The 26495-nt window shown below is 45.3% G+C and overlaps 1 protein-coding gene across 6 annotated transcripts in view; it reads right to left on the bottom strand.

The window, feature by feature from the left end:
• LOC144770647 (E3 ubiquitin-protein ligase TRIM39-like) overlaps nt 1–24920 on the bottom strand; it is a 299133-nt gene extending 274213 nt beyond the window's left edge. For 4 of the 6 annotated variants that reach the window (XM_078655355.1, XM_078655354.1, XM_078655352.1 and 1 more), the window contains exon 1: nt 24377–24907. In XM_078655355.1, coding sequence (XP_078511481.1) covers nt 24377–24826 — 450 coding nt within the window. In that variant the 5' untranslated portion in view covers nt 24827–24907. Of the gene's footprint in view, nt 1–24376 lie in introns of all 6 variants that reach the window. The other 2 variants (XM_078655353.1, XM_078655350.1) reach the window with 1 other exon arrangement.
• Nucleotides 24921–26495: the final 1575 nt, after the last annotated feature.

Consider the following 26495-nt stretch of genomic DNA (forward strand, 5'->3'; position numbering starts at 1 on the left):
CAAAGATCAAGCCAAGCTTCGCCCTCTCCTTTTATGGACACGGATTTGGAGGGGTGAAGAGTTAAAATCGTACGCTGATGGGTTGGCGGAAATATTGAGTTTGGGAGGCTGGGCGAAAATAAGATGTCTGAGAGACACTAAAAACCTTCTGGAGAAAATCGGACTGGGTGATTGTTGGTCATCACGTTCAGCTCCACCAAAAGAGGCCGTGAAGAGACTTTACTGGAAATGGGCTGCGGAACAATTAGCTACAAACCCAGATCATTGCAAGTCCACTGCTGCCTTTTTATTAGTAAAAGATGTTGTAGCTTTTGAGCCTTACCTGGACCTTATCACCCTCCCCTTTGACCGTGCACTGTATTTTAAATTTAGAGTAGGTTTACTCCCGCTTGGGGCCTTGACATCAAATTGGAAATCATCTGCTCATACGTCCCCAAACTGTGCATGTTGTCCTAGTAGGATAGAGTCCATCACGCACATCCTATTCGAATGCCCGGACTATGCAAAGCCCAGGAGCTTTTGGCTTAAACCTCTCTGCCAAACTATGGGTACACGCAGTTACCTAGTAGCTTTGCGCATTCTAATGACAGACACTTCCCCTCCTATTGTATGTGGCATAGCTAAATTTTTAAAACAGTTCTGGCTTATTCATTGCAAGAGACTGACAATAGCGGTTTAATTCTCTTTTTAGTTAAATTATTCCGGGCATTCTATGTCCTTTTTATCCTTTTTAATGAGATTTAATATTGCCTTCTTAAATTGTTGTTTTTTTGTAAATGGCTGTATTGTATGTGTGCTTATAAGATATCTTGCATATCGAATAAAAGCTTATTCATTCATTCACAATCTAAAATGATATCACGGTTCAGGGCTGGTTTCTCCTTGGTCCATATGTTATGCCAGAGCTCAAGGGGAGCTAGTGGAGTATAAAAAGTCAGTGGTGGTAAGCCTAATTTGTTGTGGCACATAGTGGCAGGAGTGCTTTTAGGTAATGTCAATATGCGTTTAACATCATATTTTCTGCTCTCTGAAGCACCAGGATATTAGTGAAGCCCCAGACTCCAGCTCCATACAAAGCGACGGCACATGTCCGTGCTTTGTAGATGTCTATTATGGCTTTAATTGGACGGGAGCCTAATTTATCTGTAATACTGAAAATGGCCTCTGCGTTTTTATTAAAGCTTCCAGTCCTTGCCCATGAATTTTTTTCATTAAAAAGTATGCCTAAATAGGAAAAAGTTGGTACCCGAGACAATATTTCATTATTTACATAAAATGTTTTTGTTTCAAGATTCATTATCACCAATTGGGCAGAAAACCATACATGCACAGATAGTTCTATATATATGCACTATCTAACACATGCCCAAAACAGCAGGCACTCCAAATGACCATCCATTATCTTTTATGTAGCCTCAAAAAGATTCACCAACAATACATACAGCCATTTAAACAAAGTAACTAGGTTCATATACCCACTCATGCAGAGTCACAAGGCATACACAGACAGACACATATTATGTTATGGAGGATGAATTAAGTGCACATAAACCAAAAAGGTTTCTTGGTGTTAATGTAAATAATGGCAGCTTTGATTGAAAAATTAACCAAAGACTTGTCTAAACAGCCTGATTTTTAAGTGTTTCCCGAAAATCTCATTGTTATTTGTAGATTTCAGTTAAAGAGGGACAGAATTCAAGGTGTGTGGGGTGATCACTGAGCACATGGCCCCTCCCAGCCTCTTTCTTTTGCTTCTAGGAACAGTCAAATGTTTCTCCCTCCCCCCTTGACCAACGTCAACACTGCAGCCCACGTACTACACAGGTGGCTCACAAACTGAGCAGACAAGCTCGCTCCCTTCCGTAACACCGACAGACAGCGCCCCACAAAAGCCATCTGGTTCAACACTGAGCTCCGAGACCCCAGGCGCACCTGCAGACATCTTGGGAAGGTATGGAGAAACACTAAAAGGCCAGAAGCTCGGACCACCTACAAGGACGCCATGACAGAATACCACCAAAGCATCAGATCCATCATCCAGAACAAAATTCTCACAAACTCCAGAAACTCTACAGCATCATTCAGGATTTCACCAAAACCCCAGTGAAGCCGCAGACTTAATACATTCCTGGTACCTCTGCAACAAACTCGACTCCGACTTCCATCTCAAGATCAAGTCCCTCTATGACAACTTCAACAAACAGACACGGAAACCACACCTAACACAATCAATGCCCTCCAGCCTACCATTTCCTCCTGGAACCCAGTCACACCCAAAAAGACCACCAAGACCATGAAGGGCATTCACTCAGGAGCCCGCACTGACCCCTGCCGCCTGCATATCTTCCACAGAGCCGCCACTGTAATAGCACCGGAGCTACAGGGCATCATCAACGCCACCTTCAAATCCAGCACTTTCCCCGACGACTTGAAACGCACAGAAGTCAAGCCTCTCCTCAAGAAGTCCTCCGCAGAGCCTACAGACCTCAAAAACTACAGACCCATCTCTCTCCTCCTCTTCGCGGCCAAAGTCACCGAGAAGATTGTCAACACAAATGTCATGGAAGCCAACTCCATCCTTGACCCTTCCCCATCCAGATTCTGCAGCAACCACAGCACCAAGACTACTCTCCTCGCTGTCACAGATGACATCCACACCCTCCTCAACCAGGGCCACACGGCACCCTCATCCTATTAGACCTCTCTGCAGCCTTTGACACAGTCTCCCATCGCACTCTCACCGCCAGATTCTGCGACGTCGACATACAGGGAATTGCCCCTTGACTAGATCTGCTCTTTCCTCCCTTGTCGAACCCAAAGAATCAGAATCCCGCCTTATCTCTCTGAACACGCAGAGTTCAACTGCAGAGTAAGTCTGATTACAAGCTGTTGATCAGAACTTATCACAATGAAATGGAGACAGCCCAATCTAAATATTATGAAGGCAAAATAGCTTGGGCAGCAAACTTCCCCAAAGATCTATTTAAGGTAGTCAAAACTTTGACCAATACTCATGAAAACACCAGCGATGCAATGACAAAGCGGCCTTTTTCTCTAACAAGGAAAGAGAAATATACGATCAGTTCCCAAAAAACAGGAGACAGGCTACAGCTAAAATGAGTAAGAAACCCTACTCTTTTAATTAGCTAATTTTTCCAGACTGGACAAAGAAAGGTTCCTACATTTAATCTCGACTACCAAATCTGGCTCTCCAATTAACCCAGCACCCCCACGTCTCCTAGCGGATGCTCTGGAGATCCTCTTACCATCGTTGACTAAACTACTCAATCGCTCCCTAGATTTGGCCATAGTCCTTAAATCGTGGAAGCACGCAATAATTAAGCCTCTACAAAAGAAATCTAATCTCGACCCTACCATTTATAATAACCCACGTTCCATCTCCCTCCTACCGTACTTGGGTAAACTTTAGTAGACACATGTTAATCATTCTCTGACCAGTTTCTTTGAGACCAATGGCATCCTCCATCCCACCCAGATGGGCTTTCGAGACGCACACAGTACGGAGTTGGCACAAGTGATGGTCACTGAGGAGCTAAATTCGATACTCAATGAGGGTAGGTCAGCCGCCATCCTCCTGCTGGACCTCAGTGCCGCCTTCGACACCATAGATCATACCATCCTAAAATGGAGATTAGGGGAAGTTGGCATTCAGGGAAAAGCCTTGGATTGGCTTGCCTTCTTCCTGGAGAACAGAACCATCTAGGTGATGGATGGGCACTGTGTCTCGGAACACCTTCCTACCACATGTGGTGTCCCGCAGGGTTCGTCCCTTAGCCTGACCTTATTTAATATCTATGTACCACAGCTGGCCAAGGTGGTGCAGGAATTTGGAATATCAGTGGTGTCTTATGCTGACAACAACCAGCTTATTGTGTCTTCTACCAACGGCTCCAACCCTAACAACTACCAGCTACCTGCTTGTTTGGAGAAAGTGGTCAACTGGATGTCCAACAGCTGTCTGAAGTTGAATGAGGGGGAAAACAGAGCTCATGCTGCTGGGAAACCTAGACATCCAACCATCCCTGACACACTGGCCCAACTGTATGGGAGATCCGCCTATCCCCAAACCAGCCATAAGAAACCTTGAAATCTGGCTGGAAGATACCCTCTAACTAGATTGCAAATCCAAGAAACTTTCAAGGACATGTTCCACCCTTCTCTAAATGCTAAGGAAAATCTTTGACGTGGTTCCTGAGCACCTGAAGAAAACTGTGATTCAATCCCTCCCTATCTCACGCCTGGACTATGGCGACTCGCTGTATCTGGGTTCACCAAAGTATGTATTAAAGAGGCTCCAAGTGGTACAGAACGTGGAACCTAATACTCTTGTTAAAAGTCCCGAACCACAGCTCTGCAAAGGAACCACTCAAACAGCTGCACTGGTTGTCAATCGATGATTTCACTGTTGAAAACTCTCCTTAGTGCTGGGAAGGCCTCAGGGAGCCATGTGCTCTTCAAATCCCAAAATAAATAAAATAAAACAAATAAATCATCGCTCACCCCCACACTCATCAACATCTACATGTCCCCCCCACCATTGTCAGACAGAACGGACTCAGTATAGTATCCTACGTCGACAACACCCAGCTCACCCTCTCCCTCATGAAGCAACCCCACACCACCGGACTCAGCTTCCAAGAAGGAATGAAAGACGTCACATCCTGGATGTGCAGCAGCTGTCTGAATCAACTTGGAGAAGCCACAAGTCCTTGTCCACGGACCCACCCCCTCAGCATGGGACAACACCTTATGGCCCTCTGCCCTCAGCAACCCCCACTCCCTAGGACCATACACAGAAGAACCACAGCATCATACTCAACTCCACCTTTAACGCTGCCTCCTCCACGTGCTTCAAAAAGCCTCTGCATCTTCTGCAAGACATCCAAAGTGGATCCCCCAAATCCAGAAAGACCGTCATCCACGCACTTATAACTAGCAGACGACTACGGAAACCCCCTCTATACCAGAACCAAAACATTCTTGTTCTGAAAACTCCAGACCATCCAGAACACCGCTGCCAGACTCGTCCTCTGCATCCCACAAAATAAACACATATCCCACTACCTATGAGACCTCCACTGGCTCCCCATCGATAAGAGAGTAACCTTCAAGCTACTCTCACATGCCTACAAATCCCTTCACAACACCGTACCCCAATACCTCAATGAAAGTCTCCTTCCATGTACCCAAGAGAAACCTCTGCTCCGCCGACCTAGTCCTCTCCGAAACACCCCTCATCAGTACAGCCAGAGTGGGTGGAAGAGCTTACTCCTACATCAAGGCAAATACCTGGAATGAGCTTCCATTCAACATTAGATGCTCCCCCACGCTGCACACTTTCAGGAAGAGCCTCAAGACCTGGCTCTTTGGCTGAATCCGAGCTACAGGTCCCCCCCTAGCGCCTTGAGACCCTCATGGGTAAGTAGCGCGCTTTGCAATGCACTGTTAAGAACCTTACACATGACATCACTGGTGGGAAATGGGTTTTGGTTAGTTTACCTAACCACAACCGGTAAATATCAGTATTTTTTCTGGTTTCGTTTTCTAAACACAACTTCACCGCAACTGTGTTTTTTCAGTAAATTGCGGACTGTTTTAGAATGAGTAATTATAGTTGTAAAAGTTGTATTCTTAACTCCACTTTAACTGCAGTTTTCTTGTGTGTTTCTGAGGTTTTCTTTTTTTAAATTTTAGTTATAATATTTTATATGTATTCTAACCATAACTTCACTGTGGTTTTCTACTGAATGTATGTTACATTGAAATGTATCTGTTGGCTTTATATAACTTTGGCATCATTTGGCAAAGTTCCACTTTGGCTAGTATTTTTTACTTTTAAGCCCATGAACAGAGTGCAAACTTGGGTTCAAGGACTGTCTTTAGGCGCAGATATCTGTAACTTTTAACACTATCACCCCCTTTCTACCGAATTACAATAATGTAAGGAAAGGCATTTACTCGAGTAAAGCTCAGGTTTTAGCCAAGTTTGGAGAAACTCCTTTCAGCTTTTTTTTTATCTGTAGCAGACAGCAAATATTCATCTGGGAGTTAAAATGTGAAACACTTATTTCCACACTTTCTTTATATGTTCTCCATCTAGATCAATTTGCACGAATTTCAAAATAACAATAGTAATTTAAACACTGTAATTTATGTCAAATTCCTTGCAAATTCAGCAAGTAGCACTAACAGTTTAGGTAACTAAACATCTTTAAGTGTGGCATGTCAGTATATCCCTAACCTTTCCAACCCTGCCGACACAATTTTGCAATGTACATTTTTTTTTAAACTATGGATTGGGGGTCGTGGCCAAGATGGCGCCGAGGTGAGACGTGCCTCACCGTCTCTCCTGCCTGCCGCTGGCCTAGAAAGAGCCCCGGGACCCAGCCAGCAACGGGACAGGGTCGGAAAGACACAAAAGGGATGCCGCGGGGCTTGAGGCATCAGAGGGTCAGTGAGAGGACCGCAGAGATGGCGATAGAGGGCTCCTGCCAAGCATTCCCGAGCGATGCAGGATAGAGGCCCACTGAGAGAATGCACACGCCTGGGCAGAGCTGGCGAGGCCCAGGCACCCTACGACACATGGGCAAGCGCTGCCGTCTATCGACTGATAGTGCACGGGTGGCTGGACAGCAGCGGATGACGCGCCCAGGCCCCTGCAATGAGAAGGTGAAGCCAGCCCTCATATGAGGAATAGCGGCTGTTCAGGCTGAGGGCCCGGGAGGAGCAGTGGCCTCCCGCAAATTTAGCGGTATGCCCAAGTGGTGGCAAGGGACATTAACTGCGGGGACGGTCCCCTCATGTGGTCTCGCCCGAGCCCTAAAGATTGTCCCGGTCCTCCGTGACGGGGAGAAGCCCGAAAGTTCAGGTGGGGAGTCATAAGACCTTCCCGGCTCAGGTAGGGCAGTGGGCCTCAGGAGGGGCGGCGACCTACTGACAGAAATGGAGATACACCTGAGGAGCTGGACTGCAGGATCCTAGGCTTGGACCCCAGTAATTGCCTACACTGATCAATCCCATAGAGGATTCTGGCCCTACCGCCTCTGTGATCCGAGGGGATCTAGTGGACACGACCGAGGAGGGTAAGCCCGGCAATAGACAGAGGAACTATTGCTCTTGGTAACCCAAAGGGGGTAATTGATGAATTAGGATGGCGTAATAGAGGGATCAATTTGTCTCAGATGACTAGCTTAATCACGGCCCACGCTGGATAGACATTTCCAGCAACTGGAGGCCCACTCCTTTTGACTGGGACTGATCTCTGTCTGCTATGCGGCAGCAGCTCCCAGACCAGCACCCAGTCACAGCACCTTTCAACACCTGGGTACAAAGTATCTGCCAAGCCTGCAGAACACTGCGCCTCCACGGCTGCCAGGCTAACACAGATGTTACAAGAAGATAACCTACTGGAACACGAGCGAGGCGGGACTCTCCTTGCTCTCGCCTGGCAGACGGCAAAAGGGCGGTGGTACACCCACCAAGATACAAGTGGGGATGGCATCCGCCTGCCCCAAAACGGACCGTATGCTCAAAGATATGCTCACGGGCCTGGCAGGAGATTCTGGCCCACAAACGGATTAAATAAAGGAACCCCCTGACCAGACTGCCGGGGAACCGGTTACCTGCACCTTTCTGGAAGTTCTCTACAGCACTCTTAGAGAAGATCCACATTCACTCAAGCGGGAACTTTCACAAGATATCAAACAAATCCGAAGAGATGTGGACTGTCTGGGGTACCGAGTCGCAAATCGAGAGAAAGAAGGAGGCCGTGAGGAAGACAGAAGCACTGTCTATAACAAGAGGTTCTGAGACTCCGAGAGCAACACATTGACCTGCAGTCTGACCTGGAGGACTTGGAGAACAGGTCCCGGCAGAATAATATCTGAAAGAAGCCCAATGCGGAAGGCGACAACATCTTTGAATATTTCAGGGACCCATTTCACCAAATCCTTGGCGGGCCCCCAGACACTGCTATCCACATCGACCGGGCCCAATGGGCGGGCCTACCAAGGCTAAACTCTGCAAACCATCCAGACATTGTAGTCAGTGTACACGACTACCAATTCAAGGATGCCATCCTAAGTAAAGCTCGCACCATGCACCCATGACATTTCAGAGTCAAATGAACAATTACAAGACCTAGCTGCCCTTACACTACAGAAACGGAGGGAGTTCTGTTCAGCCACCGCCTACCTCCGCAGCCAAGGGATATCCTACTCTTGGGTATACCCCTTTCATCTCATCTTTTGGTAGGAGGGGAGACTGTACCAACTTCGCTCCGGTCAGAGACCATGTCATGAATGATGTAATATGTGACATCATCAGCAGTGGATTGCGGGTGCGCGAAATATATAATTAGTGCAACTAACTATATATGGAATTTCATTGGTTTTGTATGATTAAAATATTCACCTAACTATATATGGTCTCAAACCTATGGTTTTTTCATTGAATTTTCAAGGTTTTGTAAATGCAAATACCTAACTATATATGGTCTCAAACCTATGGTTGTTTCTGTGAATTTCAAAGGTTTTTTGAATGCTAATTCCGAACTATATAAGGCCTGAAACCTATGGTTTTTTCAGTGAATTTGCAAGGTTTTTTAAATTCTAATTCTATCAGCGGATAACGTTTTTATATATTCAAACGTTTTTTTAATGCTAATTCCTAACTATATAAGGCCTGAAACCTATGGTTTTTTCAGTGAATTTCAAAGGTTTTTTAAATGCTAATTCCTAACTATATAAGGCCTGAAACCTATGTTTTTTTTAGTGAATTTGCAAGGTTTTTTAAATACTAATTCCTAACTATATAAGGCCTGAAACCTATGTTTTTTTCAGTAAATTTCAAAGGTTTTTTAAATGCTAATTCCTAACTATATAAGGCTTGAAACCTATGTTTTTTTCTTTGAATTTCAAAGGTTTGTTAAATGCTAATTCCATTAGCGGATAACGTTTAAATATATTAATATCCTAGTGGGACCACCTTTGCAGCCCTAAGGGGTCAGGGTGTTTCTACCCTGCCCCCTTTTTGTGTTCTACACGTTTTTTTTTCTGCTTTCTTGTGCCTCAGTCTACTAAGATCCAAGATGGATGCCAACACTTCCTGGTTAGAAGTGTTGACAGCCAATGAGCATGCAGCTTTCTCGGGAAGGCATGCTCATTGGCTGTCACTGTCTGTCAACACTAGCACAAGATAGATGCCAACACCTCCTGGTTAGAAGTGTTGACAGCCAATGACCATGCAGCTTTCTCGGGAAGGCATGCTGATTGGCTGCCACTGTCTGTCAACACTCAAAACCAGGAAGTGTTGGCAGCCATCTTGTGCCTTGTTAGAACCAAGGCACAAGAAAGCAGTGAAACAAAGGTGTGAAACTCACAAAGGGGCCAGAGTAGAATCACCCTGACCCCCTAGGCCTGCTCAGGGGGTCCCACAAAGACCCTAAAGGCAATAAAAAAATTAATTTATTTTTTTTGTAAAAATCGGGGTACGCGTACCCCGCAACTTAAAAAAAAAAAAAGATAATCTTTTTGCCTTCGGGGTCCTTGTGGGACCCCCTGAGCAGGTCTAGGGGGTCAGGGTGCTTCTACCCTGCCCCCTTTTTGAGTTCTACACGTTTGTTTTTCTGCTTTCCTGTGCCTCAGTCTACCGAGGCACAAGATGGCTGTCAACAGTTTCTGTTTTGGAGTGTTGACAGACATTGGCAGCCAATCAGCATGCAGCTCGTGCACTTGAGGTACGCTTACGGTACGCGTACGTGCGCGTACCGTAAGCGCACCGGTAAGCTCACGGGTAAGCTGCTATAGATATATATTTTTTTTAACCTTAATTTCTCAAAATCCACTGGACCGCATATCTTGAGACCTAGCAAAGGCACATCGGGCTAACAGTCCCTACAATTTTGCCAAGTTTGGTGGAAATCCATTCAGCCGTTCGGGCTAAAAGTGAGTCCAACCGCCCTATGGAAAATTGCATGGGGAAAACACGTTTTGGGACCCCCCTTTTTTCTCAGCCCCCGCTTGACGAATCCCCCCCCCAAACTTTCAGGGAAGGACCGGAGAGTAAATGTGCCATTTTCAGGAAAATTTCAGCCAATTCCGTCCATCAACGCCAAAGTTATTCAACATAGAATTTTGAAAAATCCCATAGGAAAAAAATCCTAACTATATATACCTACTGGCGACCGCCAGTAGGTAATAGAATTTTTATATATATATATATATATAAACATTCTATGGCAAAATGAAACCCCTCATTCTGTTCCTTTTCAAATTAAATGTATTAAGTGTTACCACTTTATTCCAATCAAGATGACTTCAGGTGTGCCATACTTTTGTCATAAGTAAGACTGTTAGCGTTCTAGTTGTTCTTTAGAACACTCTGGGACATTCTGTCATTGGGCTATAGTTGGGCTACATCTGGCTGATATTTGGCCTACATTTGGGCTCTTTTGTCTCTGGTGGCCATCTTGGGAGACTGCATATCAGAATCTTTTTAATGAAATATAAGAGGATTTGAGAAGTCACTCAAAATGTGCCCTAATTTTTCTGTCTTCAGCACTAATCATATTTTCTATAGCAAAATGAACCCCCTCATTTTGTTCCTTTGCAAATTAAATGTTTTAAGTGTTAACACTTTATTCCAATCAAGATGACTTCAGGTGTGCCATACTTTTGTCAAAAGTAAGACTGTTAGCGCTCTAGTTGTTCTTTAGAACACTCTGGGACATTCTGTCATTGGGCTATAGTTGGGCTACATCTGGCTGATATTTGGGCTACATTTGTTTTTTTTTGTCTCTGGTGGCCATCTTTGGCCTACATTGGGCTACATTGGGCTACATTGGGCTACATTTGGGCTCCAACATATATATAGCCCAATGTAGCCCAATATATATTTTTCAAAGTTAATTTTCGTAAAAACCACTGGAGCATATATCTTGAGACATAGCAAAGGCACATTGGGGTACCAGTCCCTACAATTTTGCCACGTTTGGTGGAAATCCATTCAGCCGTTCGGGCTAAAAGTGAGTCCAACCACCCTATGGAAAACTCAATGTTAAAAACACGTTTTGGGACCCCCTTTTTTTCTCGGCCCCCACTTGACGAAACCCCCCCAAACCTTCAGGGGACGGTCAGAGACAAAATGTGCCATTTTCCTGAAAATTTCAGCCAATTCCGTCCATCAACGCCAAAGTTATTCAACATAGAATTTTGAAAAATCCCATAGGAAAAAAATCCTAACTATATATACCTACTGGCGACCGCCAGTAGGTAATATATATATATATATATATATATATATATATATATATATATATATATATATATATATATATATATATATATATATTACCACTCTTACAGCCCTGACGAAGTTCCCACGGCACGTAGGGAACGAAACGCGTTGGCTGTGCCTGTGCCCTATGAAAATACTTTTTCGATTTGAATAAAGAATAAATAATCATCAAAACATCTTTTGCTCAATTGACTTTTATTTTGAGTGCACCTTCCGCTTTGGTTTTTTCAACATCGACGCAGGGCCCTCCTTGTTTCTCCCCTCCTACATGCCCGACGCAACCCTTAGAGTACTCCTACTGAACATGAGAGGCCTCAATAACCTGAGTAAATGCAGGGCGATTCTCTCATAGCTCCAAACTCAGGGGAGAACATCGGTCTCTTGCAGGAGAATCACCTACTAGCGGAGGACTGTTTCCATCTTAGACCCTGTGCCTTCCCCCAACAATTTTTCGCGCCGTCACCCTCCAAGATGGCCGGGGTGACCATATTGGTGGCAAAAGTATTTCAAGTGGGGGTGAAATTAGAGGCAGACTTCTCATATACCGCTGTACAGTGGCGGGCAGATCACTGGTGATAGGCACATTGTATGTCCTGAATGAGGGACAGGAACTGTTTCTGCGTAAGGCATCAGAGAGGGTAGCGCAGACCGATGACAAACTAATACTCATGGCAGGGGATCTTTATCTAGTATTTGACATCACGCTAGACCGATCAGCTCATAGAAACAAGCAAGTGGGAGTGCTCTCAGGGAAGGAATGGGAATCGATGGGGGACCTGGAATGGGAGGACTTTTGGAGGTCTAATTACCCACACTCTAGGGAATACTCATATTACTCTAATGCACACAAGACCTATGCCAGACTGGACTACTTCCTTGGCACAAGGGACACAAAGATGCTCACAAAGGACACTGAAAATACATACAGCAGCACTCTTAGACCATTGGGTAGTAACGATTACACTAGCTCTTCCCCTGATGAATTCTCCCACCAAACACTGGTGCTTACCCCTTACTCTGCTATATCGCCAGGGGGTTAAGATGCAGATTCAGCAAGCAATTCAAGACTGTTTCATACATAACAATACCCCGGGGATCTCATTAGCTGTGCTGTGTGAGGTGCTCAAGGCTGTTATACGAGGGGAGCTTATTTTGATCTTGGCAGCAGACACCAAATCTTGTAAGAAGAAGAGGGATGACATTACACAACAGATTAGGGAGCTGGAACGAATACACCAACGCACAGGTGCCCCAAGAGTGTGGCACCAGCTTTCTAATATTCGCTCCCAATTGGCTGCCATAGACCTAGATAGAGCAGAATATGATGCCCTCCGCCTAAAGCACTCCTTCTAAGTAAGTGGGGACAGATGTGGCTGACGTTTGGCCAACAGGCTACGGGCCTAAAGACAGGAGCAGGGAGTTAATTCACTCCACACTGCAACGAGCTACCTAGTCTCTTGTGACACAGCCAATGCCTTTAAAGACTTTTACTTACACTTATATTCCGATAAACCCCTAGACCATGAGGCAGGAGCTCAATATTTACAGTCGGCGCAAAAGACATCCCTACCCAGGACCAGGCGGCATCCCTCGAGGAGATCTGCATAGAGGAAGTCATAGTGGCCATTTCTAGGCTGCAACTCCCTAAGTTTCCTGGCCCAGATGGTTACTCTCCAGCCTTTTACAAATCCTTTTGTCCCGTCCTGGCGCTTATACTGTTATGCTTATTCAATTCCTTCGTGGACACGGGTGCGATCCTGGCCTCAATGCTGAGGGATAGTCCTCCCCAAACCAGACAATGACAAATCAAGCTGCATCTTGTACAGACCTATATCCCTCCTATATATACATTTTAAATTATTTATGAGTATAATAGCACACAGACTCAACACATATATCCCTTCTTTGGTCGACCTGAACCCCTCACTGGCAAACCAGCAACAATACTAAAAGCATCCTGCATATTACTGAAAAAGCCTCTCGAACCCTGGGGTAATAGATGTTGCTAGCGGTTGACGCAGAAAAGGCTTTTAACAGGGACCACTGGCCTTACCTCAAACAGGTCCTCTCACACTTTGGCTTCCGGTACAGATGCAAGACTTGCATCCTCAATTGTTACTGTGCCCCCAAGCCGTCGGTGAGGCTTAATGGTTGCACTTCCCCGCCCTTCCCGATCTACAGGGGCACGCGCCAGGGCTGCCCACAATCCCCTTTACTTATTTCCCTGTACATGGAGCCTATCGTCCAACGAATACGCCGAATAGGAAGATGATGTGCTTGTGACATAAGACGAACCAGCCACTGCCCTACTGCCTTTCCTGGGCGAGATTACGACCTTCGGGGCTGCTTCAGGCTTTCGGATCAACGTCGGGAAGTCATAGGCACTAAGCCTTTCGCTGCCGACCCACCTAATAGAGCAACTGGCAGGCCAATAACCCATTTAATGGGCTAGTGAAGGGATCCCGTATTTGGGAATCAACATCCCAGTGACCAGTAACTATCAAAAGCTACAAAGGCAAATTCGCAGTGACTTTGCAAAGTGGAGGCGACTCCATATTTCATGGTTGGGAAGGATATCCCTTAGCCAAGATGACCACCCTCCCCAAGAAGATCATCTACCTCTTTCAAACTCTCCCCCTCTCCCCCTGCCTCCGCCTTCAGGTGGACTCCAAACTCCGCCAAACTCCAATCAGACCACAGTTTATTTGGCAGGGCAAGAAACCATACATGAAGAAGACCCTAAACTACCTACCCCGGAACTGAGAGGCTTGGGTATCCCTGACCTTTGTCTCTATTATCAGGCTAAGCAGCTACGCTACCATGTTGAGTGGAGCAGACCTGAATCTGAGAAGCATTGGTTGTTCCAAGATAGGGCAGTGGCGGGGACCTCTCTTTGGAAGGTTGCCTTCCTAAAAAAGGCACACAGACCAAAGAACCGACATTGGATTTTACATCCGCAAAATAAAGGATCGCAATTCTATGCATGAAAAATCGCAAATTGCGATTTTGATGGAAATCCCATTTTAGCAAGTGCAAAATAGGAAGAATGACAACCAGGTGGTAATCAGGAGTGCAAATTAGATACAGCTGAAATTCAACAGAAACTTATTTAATGACCCTGAACATTTCACAATTGCAGCGCTTTTCCTGATGGCGAGGAGGATGAGACTCCAGGCTGCAGCACACAGAAGGAGGAGAATATAGGAGTGCATCTTCAGAGTCTGCATTACATTGCTAGGACAGACAGAAGAGGAGATATACGACAAGTATAGGTTCAATGCTGCAATGATCATTGATTTAATCAATGAACCGGATCCCATTCCGCAGCATCAGACACGTAGGACCAATGCCATACTCATATATGTGCAGGTCCTATGTTACCTTCACCTACTGGCGTCAGGCAGTTTTCAGTGGGTTATAGCAGTAGCTGGAGGTGTGTCTCAAAGAGCACTTTCACGTTTCTTTACAGCATTACTTAATGCCATGATGTCCCAGATCAACAACCACATTAGCTTCCCCACAACCGCACATGACCTGACCAAGACCAAACAGGAATTTTATCAGATAGCCCACTTCTCACAAGTCACAGGTTGCATTGATTGCACCCATGTAGCAATATGTCCCCTTGCAGGTAATGAATACATATATAGGAATAGGAAATGTTATCATTCCCTAAAGACAAAGGTAGTATGCAATTCAAAAAACATAATAACTGACATTGTGGCTCAATACGCAGGAAGCGCCCATGATTCCTATATATTCTGCCAGAGTGACATACACATTCGTCTTGTCAGGGGTGAATTTGGAAAGGGACATCTGCTTGTACATATGCCAATGCATTACTGCCACAGACCCTTTGCTTACTTCCATGTAGGTGATAGCGCATACGCCTTGTGGAATTACATCATGACGCCATACCTAAATCCTACAACCCCCAATGAACAGAGGTACAATGCTGCGCATATCTTGACCCGGAACATAATTAAGCCCACGTTTGGGCTGTTAAAGAACCGCTTCAGATGCTTACACAAAACAGGTGGAGCATTACAATACAACCCTGAACAATGTTGCAGGATAGTGGCTGCATGTGCCATTTTACACAATATAGCCACAAGGGGAGGCATACCTGTAGAGGATGACGACAACCAGCAAGGGCCACACTGAAATGCAGCACATGGGGCAGACACAGAAGGGCGCAGGAGTTGCATGGAAATCACACAAAATTATTTCTAAGGTGAGTAATGATGAGACAATACACGGCTATTGCGATCAGAGTTTGTTTATCGTAAATTATCAGGACTGTAGTGTTGAAGCACACATATCATGTGCCCAGAAAAACAGGAATAGCGTTAATTAACACAAACAAATGACTTGAAAGTCAGTCATAACTGTTGTCTCCGTCAATGGTTATCTCACCGTGTTGGAATGTCTGTGGACATGCTAGTCTATCTCTTCCTCCAACGCACACCCAGACGCCTTTCAGATGCTGCGTCTTCATCCCTCATGTTGGCAGCGGAGGGTGTACTGCTGCATGTGTTGCGCCTTCTTGCAGTGGTGATAGACATAGGTAGACTGCCGAGGCTTGAGGCCTCCTCACTCCCCTCTTCCAGCGTGACAATGTTAGAGCCAACTGTGGCAGTAAGCATTACTTCCACTGCATTCGTCATCTGGCCCAGTGCCTTTGCCACATCCCCACTCCAATGGGACATCTCAGTCTGCATTGTCACAGACCTACCTGCCAGCAGTGCAATGGTGGTGGCCAGTCTATTTGATTTGGTACATACTTGCATGCGCTGCATCAGCTGGCGATGGTCTCGTCTGTGACACATGTCCGTCCTTCACCACTCTGGTCATTTCCCTCACGCAATTTGTCAGAACTTCGATGTTCCCTGACATCTTTCCTATTTGTGCCTGTACTAAGCGCATGTTTTTTGCCTGAAGGCGCTGCACCCGGAGCACCTGGCCCTCCAGACCACCCCAGACATCAGTATGTTGGTCCTCCTACCATGCGATTTGTGACCTGACTCGTCGCCGCCGGATTCGGACTGTGCTACTCCGGACCTGTGCTTAGGGAGTCGTCGTGGGTGTTCCTTGCGGCAGGCTGGTCACTGGTGTTACTTGTGTCCCATCCTCTGTTTCCATTGTTACAAGTGGTCGGACTGTTGCCCTGGGTGTGGTGGGGGCACGTGTTGGTTGTTGTAATACCACAGGTGTGTCCATCTCATCTACAGCGGTAGTTTCCTGTGTGTCAGTGCAGTCACTGTCCCCTGCCCCTTCCCGATCTGCATCTGTGATGTTAAACAGTGCAAATCAGCATTAATTTAGGTCTGTGATGTCATGTCACATTAACCATTATTTTCCTGCAATTAAATAATTTGCTGTTACACTACTTTTGGGTTGTTTTAATACTATGTGTGTGTTTGCCATGGTACCTGCCTGACCTGCCTTCATCTTCCATAATGCACTTTGATGTGTTTGAAAAATGTGGACTGGATTTGCGTTATGGACACTTGTGCTGTACTGAGCTGCTGTGATACCTTTCATATGTATACCAATGGTCATTTGCAAGCCTCTTACCTTGAAATGTGCTGGCCGCTCCAGAGGTGTCCAGCTGCATCACCCCAACAACAACTTTAGGCTGGAGTGTGGCATCCAACATGTCCTCCATGGGTGTGTTCCCAGTCTGTGCCGGTGTTTCCCCTCCTATCTTCCTGGCTTCCTACATCCTCTCTGCAATGTGTTCATTTGCACAACTGCGCAGGTCGTACCATCTTTTTTTTAATTGGTCAATGGAGCGGTGAGTGACCCCAACAGCATTTACTTTATTTTTAATCCGGATCCATATTTTCCTTTTTTTTCTTGCTCTGGTACTTCCGGAGACAATTTCCCAAACAGCTTGTCATGGCTGGTAACCACATCCTCAAATAATGTCTCTATTTCCTTCTCAGAAAATGTCATTTTTCGCTTTTTGGCTGTTTTGCTGTCTTCTGCTATGGTTGCATCAATTTTTGCTAAGGGATAGCTGTTGTTCAATGGTTTTATTTCACTCCTGTTCAGCTCCTATCACTGTGATGGTGAACTGAATGAGGCATGGGCTGCTGACTTCCTGGTTGTGATGTCATCAATATGCATCAAGTCAAAAAATTTGTAACACGCGCATATCACATCCAAAGATGTGACTTTGCTATTAGCGATTTCGTTATTTGCGATTTCGCACTGGTGGTGACCTATGGTGCCCTTATGTATCCCTGCTTTCACAAGAGTTCAGGGAAATGAATTGCCCTGTGGAACCTCCGACTACTATGCTTACCAGAGACTAATCAACTACCACAAACGTCAAATCACTGAACAAATACAGCAACTGTACATTTCTAGTGTCCCACTGTGGTGGTGCAGAAAGGAGGGGAGGGGGATTGTTTGTTTTTTTCCGCCAACATGCCATTAGCATTAATATGTCAGACTCTCAGGGCTATTTGCCTATTGATAATTGTGAATCCTACTGTTGGCACTGTTTGTTTTACTGAAATGCTAATATAAGAATTGCACCATAAACACTATGGAATGAAATTTTCGCAACCGTAAACAAGGAAGTGCACTGAGTAAAGTTCTTGTTTTGTGTCAAGTTTACTTAACATGAAAATGAAATAGAACTATAATTTAATTTACTTCCCAAACTATTCCCCTAAAAACCCAACAGCATGCGGCAATCTCAATGACTAATTTAACTTTAAAAAAAATATATTTATAAATTTTAAACTTTCCTTTAAAAACAATAATAATAATATATATACTTATAATATTAATAACTTTAATTATTTAACTCACATAATAAAATAGTATAAAAACCAATGTTATTTCTAACTATATTTAAGTATGTTAACCGGGCCACTTGCCTGAACATTATGAAAATAATAATGTGATGAATCTACAACAAAAATAATAAACTAAAGAATGATATCAACCTTACAAGAGAATCTTACTACTGCTTTTTTTGAATAAACCAAGGAATGATTTCCTTGAGTGCCCTGGAGGGACACTGATCTCGAAGGAAACAGTGCAAATTAAAAATAAAACTCTAAGAAAACAATGTTCTCGTCAGAGATATTTAGTTTTAACAATATTCTTGGCATATTAAGTTATTACTATAATTGCAATTCAATATTTTTTCCTATCACCTCTGTTCCAATGTTGAAAATCCATATGTTACTGTGCCATTTATTCACTTTCCTCTCATATCCTGTGACAAATTTTATTGACCCTCAATACCTTGGAGCAGTGGAGCAGTCAGGACTGTTTAAAGTTGTTTGTAGCCTGCTGGTTCAGTGGACAAATTCATGCACTGTAAGAATGTGTGTTAAACCTCAGTGTCACAGATTTGACTCCCACCTGGTCCACTTAGTCTTTCATCATTATGCTGTCTTCAAAATGAGTACCATTGAGTTGAGTAACAATAACTAACAATAAACATGTGTATGTCAGCGCCAGGAAACCATTCAGGCAGAACATGTGCTTTGCAAATATGTTATGCTATGTTTTGCCCTCAGATCCCTGTGTCTCAATATCCTTGGTTTACTCTGTCCCTATGCTATTCGTTTTTATGCTTTTATATCCACATACCTTTAGTAATTTGTAACCTCCCAATTTCACTGTAGCGGATAGATCTCTATGCTCCTAGGTCTGTGGCATCATATGTCCCTGTGCCGGCGATATCTCCGTGACCTCCAGTTCGTAGGCTCAAGTACAACCTGTTGTTATTCTTCCAGCTTCATTTTGCCATTTACCTTGCCTAATGAGATCTCTCGGTGCCAAATTCCGTACCCCAGTTTGTGTATGCCCAGAACTCCAAGACTCAAATTGTGGGTTCATGTGCCCAACAGGTTTCTGATCCTGCAGCACTTGTGTTAGTAGGATGCTGTTCCACAATGTTAATGAGATTGGCATGTTGATCTTAACATATACATAGGTGTACAAGTCCCCTGGGAGGGACGAAACACGTAATGGCTGCCTATATGTGTTTGTGAGAAGACAGAAATAAACTAAGCGGTATTTTAAGAATCCTGTTGACCGTGCTCTGTTCAGTGCGCTGCCAGTGAGAAGGCGCGGCTTTGAAGGAGTGCTTGGCGATATGTGTACATATGTGTACTGCCCCCGTGTTCGTGGATCTTTCTTCACATTAATGTGGCAAAATGGCCATGTCCCTATCACGCTCTCTGCCCATTTGAGTACATGCTTGTCCCACCAGATTCCTAGGCTTGATAGGTGGCTGTGTATTGGAATAACTGTGCTCCCAGAGCATTGTGTTTCCAAATGACCATTTTTGTGGGCAGCTCCTCTGCTATGGCGGAGGAACATCACCCCCTCCCCCGCCAGCAGTTAAAGATTTGAAAAATAAAACATGTTTATTATCATGTTTATTGTCATTCTCTTTCTTCGCTAAGAGCCGAGTCTTGTGGGTGGGGACAACATGCTGGCTGTCACAGAGAGGGACTGGTGCGCACTGCTATCAGTGAGCATGTCAGTTTGGCCGGCCGGCCGTCTTAGAACACCCAAACCGACATGCGCACTTGAGCTGTCTCCAAAATGCGCTGCGCTGCCAGGTCGGAGACAGCAGGCACAGGCTGCCAGTCTCTCTGGGAGTGCAAATCGAGGGTGCTCAAGCCAATCCTGATGCTGCAGGTAGTCTGGGAGCCTGAGCCTGCAGTTGACTGGAGCTAGTGAGGCACGGAAGAGCAGTGATGTGGAAGGTAAGTTATTTGTTTGTGTTTTTTGTTGTATGTCGTCTTCTCGTTAAACACACTTCTTTGGTTTGACACCGGCCGCTACTGACCCACTTAAATAGTCCCCTGCCTTTAGATTAACTGTTGAAGCAACTGCGACCACCAATTTTGCCCTCCTTACAACCACAGACATATGAGCATGTGATCTTCAGTCTCCCGGATCCGCCCTATCCACAAGACCCTGTGTCCACATGCCCCTGACCATGTGTTAACCCCTGCGATGCTGATGACGGAGCGGTTCCGTCATCAGCATCGGTTGGGCTGTGCTGAAGACGGAACCGCTCCGTCATCAGTACAGCCCTCGAGGGGAGCGCTGGCGCTCCCCCCCTGGGGCACCGATCGTGGTGGCAGTAGTGGGGGTGGCAGCGGAAGACTTTGCGCTGCTCCCTCCGCCCCCCTCGCACTTCCTGGTGACATCAGCACGCTGTTGCGCGCGTCGACGTCATCAGGAAGTGCTAGACGCACTGGAAGCCATTTGCTTCCAGAGCGTCGAGCAGGTAGGTCTGTTTCCTGCTCTCCGGTGGGGTGGGGGGGCCATTTCTCTGTGCCATGAGGCATCAGGGGGGAGGAAACACTGTTTCCTCTCCCCTGATGTCCCAATGCAGGGCATTCCTGGTTCAGGATCGCGCACAGCATCGCGATCCTGCACCAGGAATGCCCCACTAGACAACAGGGATGGTTTTTTTCAGAAAAGGAAACGACCCCTTGGGCAAGGGTCGCTTCCAGGGGCACAACAATCAAGGTCAGACTTTTCTGACCCCCCCTGGGGGCAGATCGCTCGATTTAGCGAGCGATCTCGACCCAGGGGGGAGGGGCAGAAAAGCCCACTGGACACCAGGGATTATTTGTTTTGATAAAAGGAAGCGACCCCTTGGGAAAGGGTCGCTTCCTAGGGCATTTTTTATTTGTTTAGCCTTTTCTGCACCCCCTGGGAGCAGATCGACCGTTTTATTCGGGAATCTGGACCCAGGGGGGGCAGGAAAGCCCACTAGACACCAGGGATTGTGTTTTTATTAGTAAAGGAAGCGACCCCTTCGGGCGTAAAAATTTAGTGGGGGCAGATCGCCCATGTTAGCGCGTGTTCTGGACCCAGGGGGGGCAGAAAAGCCCACTAGACACCAGGGATTTGTTTATAATTGTAAAGGAAGCGACCCCTTGGGGAAGGGTCGCCTCCTAGTGGCCCATAATTTTTTTAGACTTGTCTGCCTCCCCTGGGGGCAGATCAGCCGTTTTTGGGCCACATCTGGACCCAGGGGGGTAGAAAAGCCCACTAGACACCAGGGATTCTATTATATTTATAAAGGAAGCGACCCCTTGGGCAAGGGTCGCTTTTACGAGGCATTATAAATATTGTAGACTGTTCTACCCCGCCCCCCCTCCCCCCCCCCCCCCCCCACCGGGGGCAGATCGGCTGTTTTTTTTACCGTTTCTGGACCCAGGGGGGGATAGAAAAGCCCACTAGACTCCAGGTTTTTGTTTTTTTATAGGGAGCGACCCCTTGGCCAAGGGTTGCTTCCTTGGGCCCAATTGCTTTCAAAAGTATGTTCTGCCGTGTCTTTATTTGGCCTCTCTGCCCTCCGTAGGGTTGCTTCCAGGGGGCCCACGTTTATAATGATTTATAATCTTTCCCCCTTGGGGACAGACACCCCATTTGTGACATACCCTGTGACATAGCCTGTTGTAATGTATGTTGTTTTTGTTTCTTCTAATGTGTATTGTTTTTTTTTCTCTTTAGATTGTTGCAGTGTGCGGTTCCATTACTGGTGGTTCTGTTGTTTCTGTAGTTGCATGTGTTTGGTAAGAGACCTTTTTTTTTGTTCAATTGTAATGTAATTGTTTATTTTGCAAAGTGTGTAGTAATACGAGTATGTTTGGTTTCTGTTTGTTGTGATTGTAGAACATGTTTTGCATTTCTTTTTGATGTGTCCTTCTGTAGATGTAAGTTCTTTTTTTCTTCTTTCTAGTGGGATATCGTTGCCTATTTGCTGTGTCTTTGCAGAGTAGGTGCTGGTGAGTGTAGTTGTGTCTTGTAAGTGAATTGTATATTTTTTCTAAATATAGTTTTTTATGAAAAAGGCTTACATTTTTTCATCTTATTTTGCGCAGTGTTGGGGTTGTTGAGTTGTTTGTGCAGACTCCTTTATTTGTAAGGATAATGGCTAGCCGCCGGATTACTGCTCAGCAAGTAGTTGGAATGCTTTTTGATTCTTCCTCTGACCATGGTCCAGAGACTGACTCTGATTCTGAGCCAGAGGTGGGAGGTGAAGATTCAGGTAGTGAGTTTTCTCTACACATGGCTTCATCTGATGATGAAGACACTTTGAGTGCTGATGAAGCAACTTTTGGTGTGGATGATGTGCCTGTGGTTGCGGAGGACATTGCTGTGCCTGTGGTTGCGGAGGAAATTACTGTGCCAATAGTGTGGCAAGAGACATCTGGGCTGCAGCCTGGGGCTGCTAGACTTCCAGTTGGTGTAGTGAGACAAGAGGCAGCTGGGCGGCAGCCTGCGGCTGCAAGACTTGACGTTGAAAGTTCTGACCTCTGGGTTGCACCAGGCATGGTGCAGCCGGCATTGCCTGAATTTACTGGTGTTCCAGGGTGTAGGGTGAACACTGAAAACTTTTTGCCTATTGATTTTTTCAAGTTGTTTATGGATGATGTGTTTTTGGCAGAGATTGTAGAGCAGACTAATTTGTATGCTGAAAATTTTTTCACCCTCAAAATTTTTTGGGGGTGAACAGTGCCAGCCTTAAGCCCCACGCTAGAGCTACCCGGTGGACTCCCACAAATTTGGAGGAGATGAAAAAGTTTTTGTGTTTAACTTTTTTGATGGGCTTGCTTAGGAAACCATCAATGGCTTCATATTGGTCTTCTAGTCCCTTGATGGCAACAGCTATTTTTCCGGCAGTCATGAGTCGTCATAGGTATTTGCTTCTGCTTCGGATGATGCATTTTGTTGACAATAGTCTTGCTTTGCCACGAGATCACCCTGATTGTGACCGTCTTTTCAAGATTCGGCCTGTCATTAATCATTTTGTTGATCGATTTTCTGAGATCTTTTATCCTGGGAAAGAAATTGCAGTGGATGAGTCTTTGCTGTTGTTCAAGGGCCGCTTGGTATTTCGGCAATACATTCCTAGTAAGAGGGCACGCTAAGGAATCAAACTGTATATGCTGTGTGACAGTGAGACTGGATATGTCTCTAATTTCAGGGTGTACACTGGTAAGGAATCCAGGATTAACCCCCCTGGTTGTCAGTTGACTTTAGGAGTGACTGAGAAAATTGTGTGGGAACTTGGTCGTGGATTTTTTAACAAAGGCCATCATTTGTATGTCGATAACTTCTACACTGGTGTGCGGTTGTTCAGGGAATTAGCCAAAGTGGACACTGTTGCTTGTGGCACAATCCGCTCAAACCGTAAAGGTTTCCCAAAAGAACTTGTTTGTCGAAGCTTGCTTGGGGACAGTGCAGGGCATTGCGTTGTGAGGAGCTTCTAGCTGTGAAGTTTTCAGACAGGAGAGATGTCTACATGTTGACTACAATACATGATGAAAGCACTGAACCGGTGCCTGTTTGGGGTCAGGTTGCAGAAACTAAAATTTCACTATATTTTGGTTAATTTCTGGGACCCCTCCAAGGGAATCCACAAACCCTGGGCGACTTTAGAATCCACATAACGTTGGAAGAAAAGGACGCAAATTTGGCGTGGATATCTTATGTGGTCAAAAAGTTACAGGGGCCTAAGCGCACACTACCCCAAAACGCCAAAAAAAGGCTTAGCACAGGAGGGGAAAAGGCCTAGCAGCGAAGGGGTTAATGTTCCCTGTGCTGCCAGATCCCTTTATACATAGGCCTCCTTATATACTTTGGGGCAGATTTACAAGCCCCTTGCGCCACTTTTGCGTCACTTTTAACATGGGAAAAGTGACGCAAAAGTGGCGGAGGGGGCTTGTAAATTTGCCCCCTTGAGTCTTGCGTTGATTTTTCCATATGCACGTACACTGCGCACTTAATGCAAAGATGAGAGCAGCCTCAGAAATGGGTTACTTATATCAGTCCCAACAGGCGCAGGAAGCCGCGTGCACCAAAGACAACATTACGAGAGAAAGGAAGGTGACAATGGTAATCAGAAAAAAATCTTAATCTTTGCCACAATTCTACGCTTCTATTCTCGTTTAAACCTACCTATGTGTGTTTACACCCACTTATCGTAAAGAGCGACTGTTTCACTTTCAAGCTCTTTGTGTTTTTAATCAGGTCACTGACACACGTCCAGTCTCACCTTGTAGTCCTGGGCCGCCTCCTCGATGGCAATGACGGAGTGGTAGCGGTGCTCCCCGGAGCAGTCGCAGACCATGCAGATGGCCGTCTCGTCGTCATGACAGTACAGCTTCAACTCTTCCTTATGCAACTTACAGAGGCTGCTGGCGTTCGGGGTTGGCACCTCCTCGGACTTCAGCTTGGCGGCTTTCACCACGCTCGCTAGCAGCCTGTTGGGCATAATATTTTTCCACAAGAATGTTCGGCGGCATTGGGGGCAGGGGAAGTTGTTGGCGTAGCCCTCCCAGTAATGTGTGATACAGACGCGACAGAAGTTGTGCCCACAGCCGGTCACCACAGGGTCAGTGAAGAAACCCAAACAGATGGGGCAGGTGGCTTCTCCACGAATAATGTCGATGGGATTGGCTGTAGCCTTAGCGCGTGCATGAAGGCGGGAGACAGTGGCGTACATGTCCCTTCTGTGGACTTCAGGTATTTAAAGTTCTTCTAACAGTAGTTTCTCTTCCAAGTAAGAGAAACGAGTAGCGGTCGGCAGGAGTTACTGCAGGGCGGTGACGTGGGCAGGGGGAGGGGCAGGGTGGGGGGTAGTAATGTATGGATTACGGAGTTTTACAGGTAAATAAACATTTAAATAAATAAAACGAATTTCGTGTGCAGTGCGCGCAACGAAATTCGTTTTATTTATTTAAATGTTTACTTACCTGTAAAACTCCGTAATCTATACATTACTACCCCCCACCCTGCCCCTCCCCCTGCCCACGTCACCGCCCTGCAGTAACTCCTACTGCCGACCGCTACAGTCAGGGAGCACATTATGTGATCCGAATATGTCTGTTCTTTTTAAATTTGAAATAATTTTAGCACAAGTGGCATCTCACTGCAACTATCCTCGTCACGTGGTATTTTTCTAAAACTTGTTCTTCCTGGTCCCTGCTCCATTGACCTTTGAACTGTGACGTCCCGTTATCTCATATTTTGTTGCCAGAGAGATACACAACTGCAGTGCAGTACATTGTGCCTGTGTTAACACGTTTTTATCTAACTTAATCCAAATGTACACCAGGAAATAGGTATGATTTTCGCTTGTCTACCTAACACCATATTTACTAAGGTGTAAGAGCTGTAATAAGTGAAATAGGAGAGGCTTATTTACAAAGAAAATTATCTTACTGAAGAGTATTGTACCTGCAGAGAAAAGTAACGTGTACTTGCTACTGCATTTGCGAAAGTTAAGGAAACAGTGTTAGTAAGTGAAATATGTGTGTGTGTAAGTTATACATCTCTTAGACATTACTAAAATTGTCTCACTGGATGGGACGCCTTCACCACTTAGGGATACATCATAAAAAGTAGGTGCAGAACTACTCCTGTATAAAAAAGTTTTCACCATTTATCAACATGTGTACAGTATAGTCTTTTCCTACAGTTATCGTCACACTTGCATTAAAAGTGTCAAGCCAAGATTTATTTTGAAAAACTAAGGAAGCTACAGCAATCACCTCAGTTTGATCAGTATTGTAAGGTGTTGAACCGTGAGAATTGAAAAACGTGAGTCAGGGTACCCGGGAAAGTTCGAAAACATGCCACATTGTCTCTTGAATGAAGTTAAAAATCATTGCCTATTGTAAGAGTCCAACTTATGGCAAAATACTTCAGCAAATACTTCAGCTAAAGGACGCAATCCGAATCTTGATGTTGCTTATTTCATGAATCACACACATTTCTCTTAGACACGCGATGCTGTATATTCCCCCCATCTCTATGTGTAAACTGTCTGTGCCCTGTAACTGATGGTGGTCTTGACTGTACAAACAATTGTAACCCCCTTTAATTAATGTACAAAAACCCATGACATCGAAAGATGTCATAAAGGGTGTATGGCATCTTGTGTATGTGGGAAGACAGGTAAAACCTTTCTTTTAAATGTTGATATGTCACCCATATGTAGGCCACAATGCAGGTTACATAGAATTTAAAAGTAGGACATGTAGAAAGTGAAAGTTAATATGTCCTTACAACGACTGGCACCCAACAGCTATTTTCGCAGTAGGGAGGCTGGCTTGCCTACTGGGAAATATTGGGAAGCAAGATTAAATATTAATTATGCTACTCAGTTCAGG

This window comes from Lissotriton helveticus, chromosome 7 (genome assembly GCF_964261635.1).
Source record: "Lissotriton helveticus chromosome 7, aLisHel1.1, whole genome shotgun sequence".
In the NCBI taxonomy this organism is placed as follows: Eukaryota; Metazoa; Chordata; class Amphibia; order Caudata; family Salamandridae; genus Lissotriton; species Lissotriton helveticus.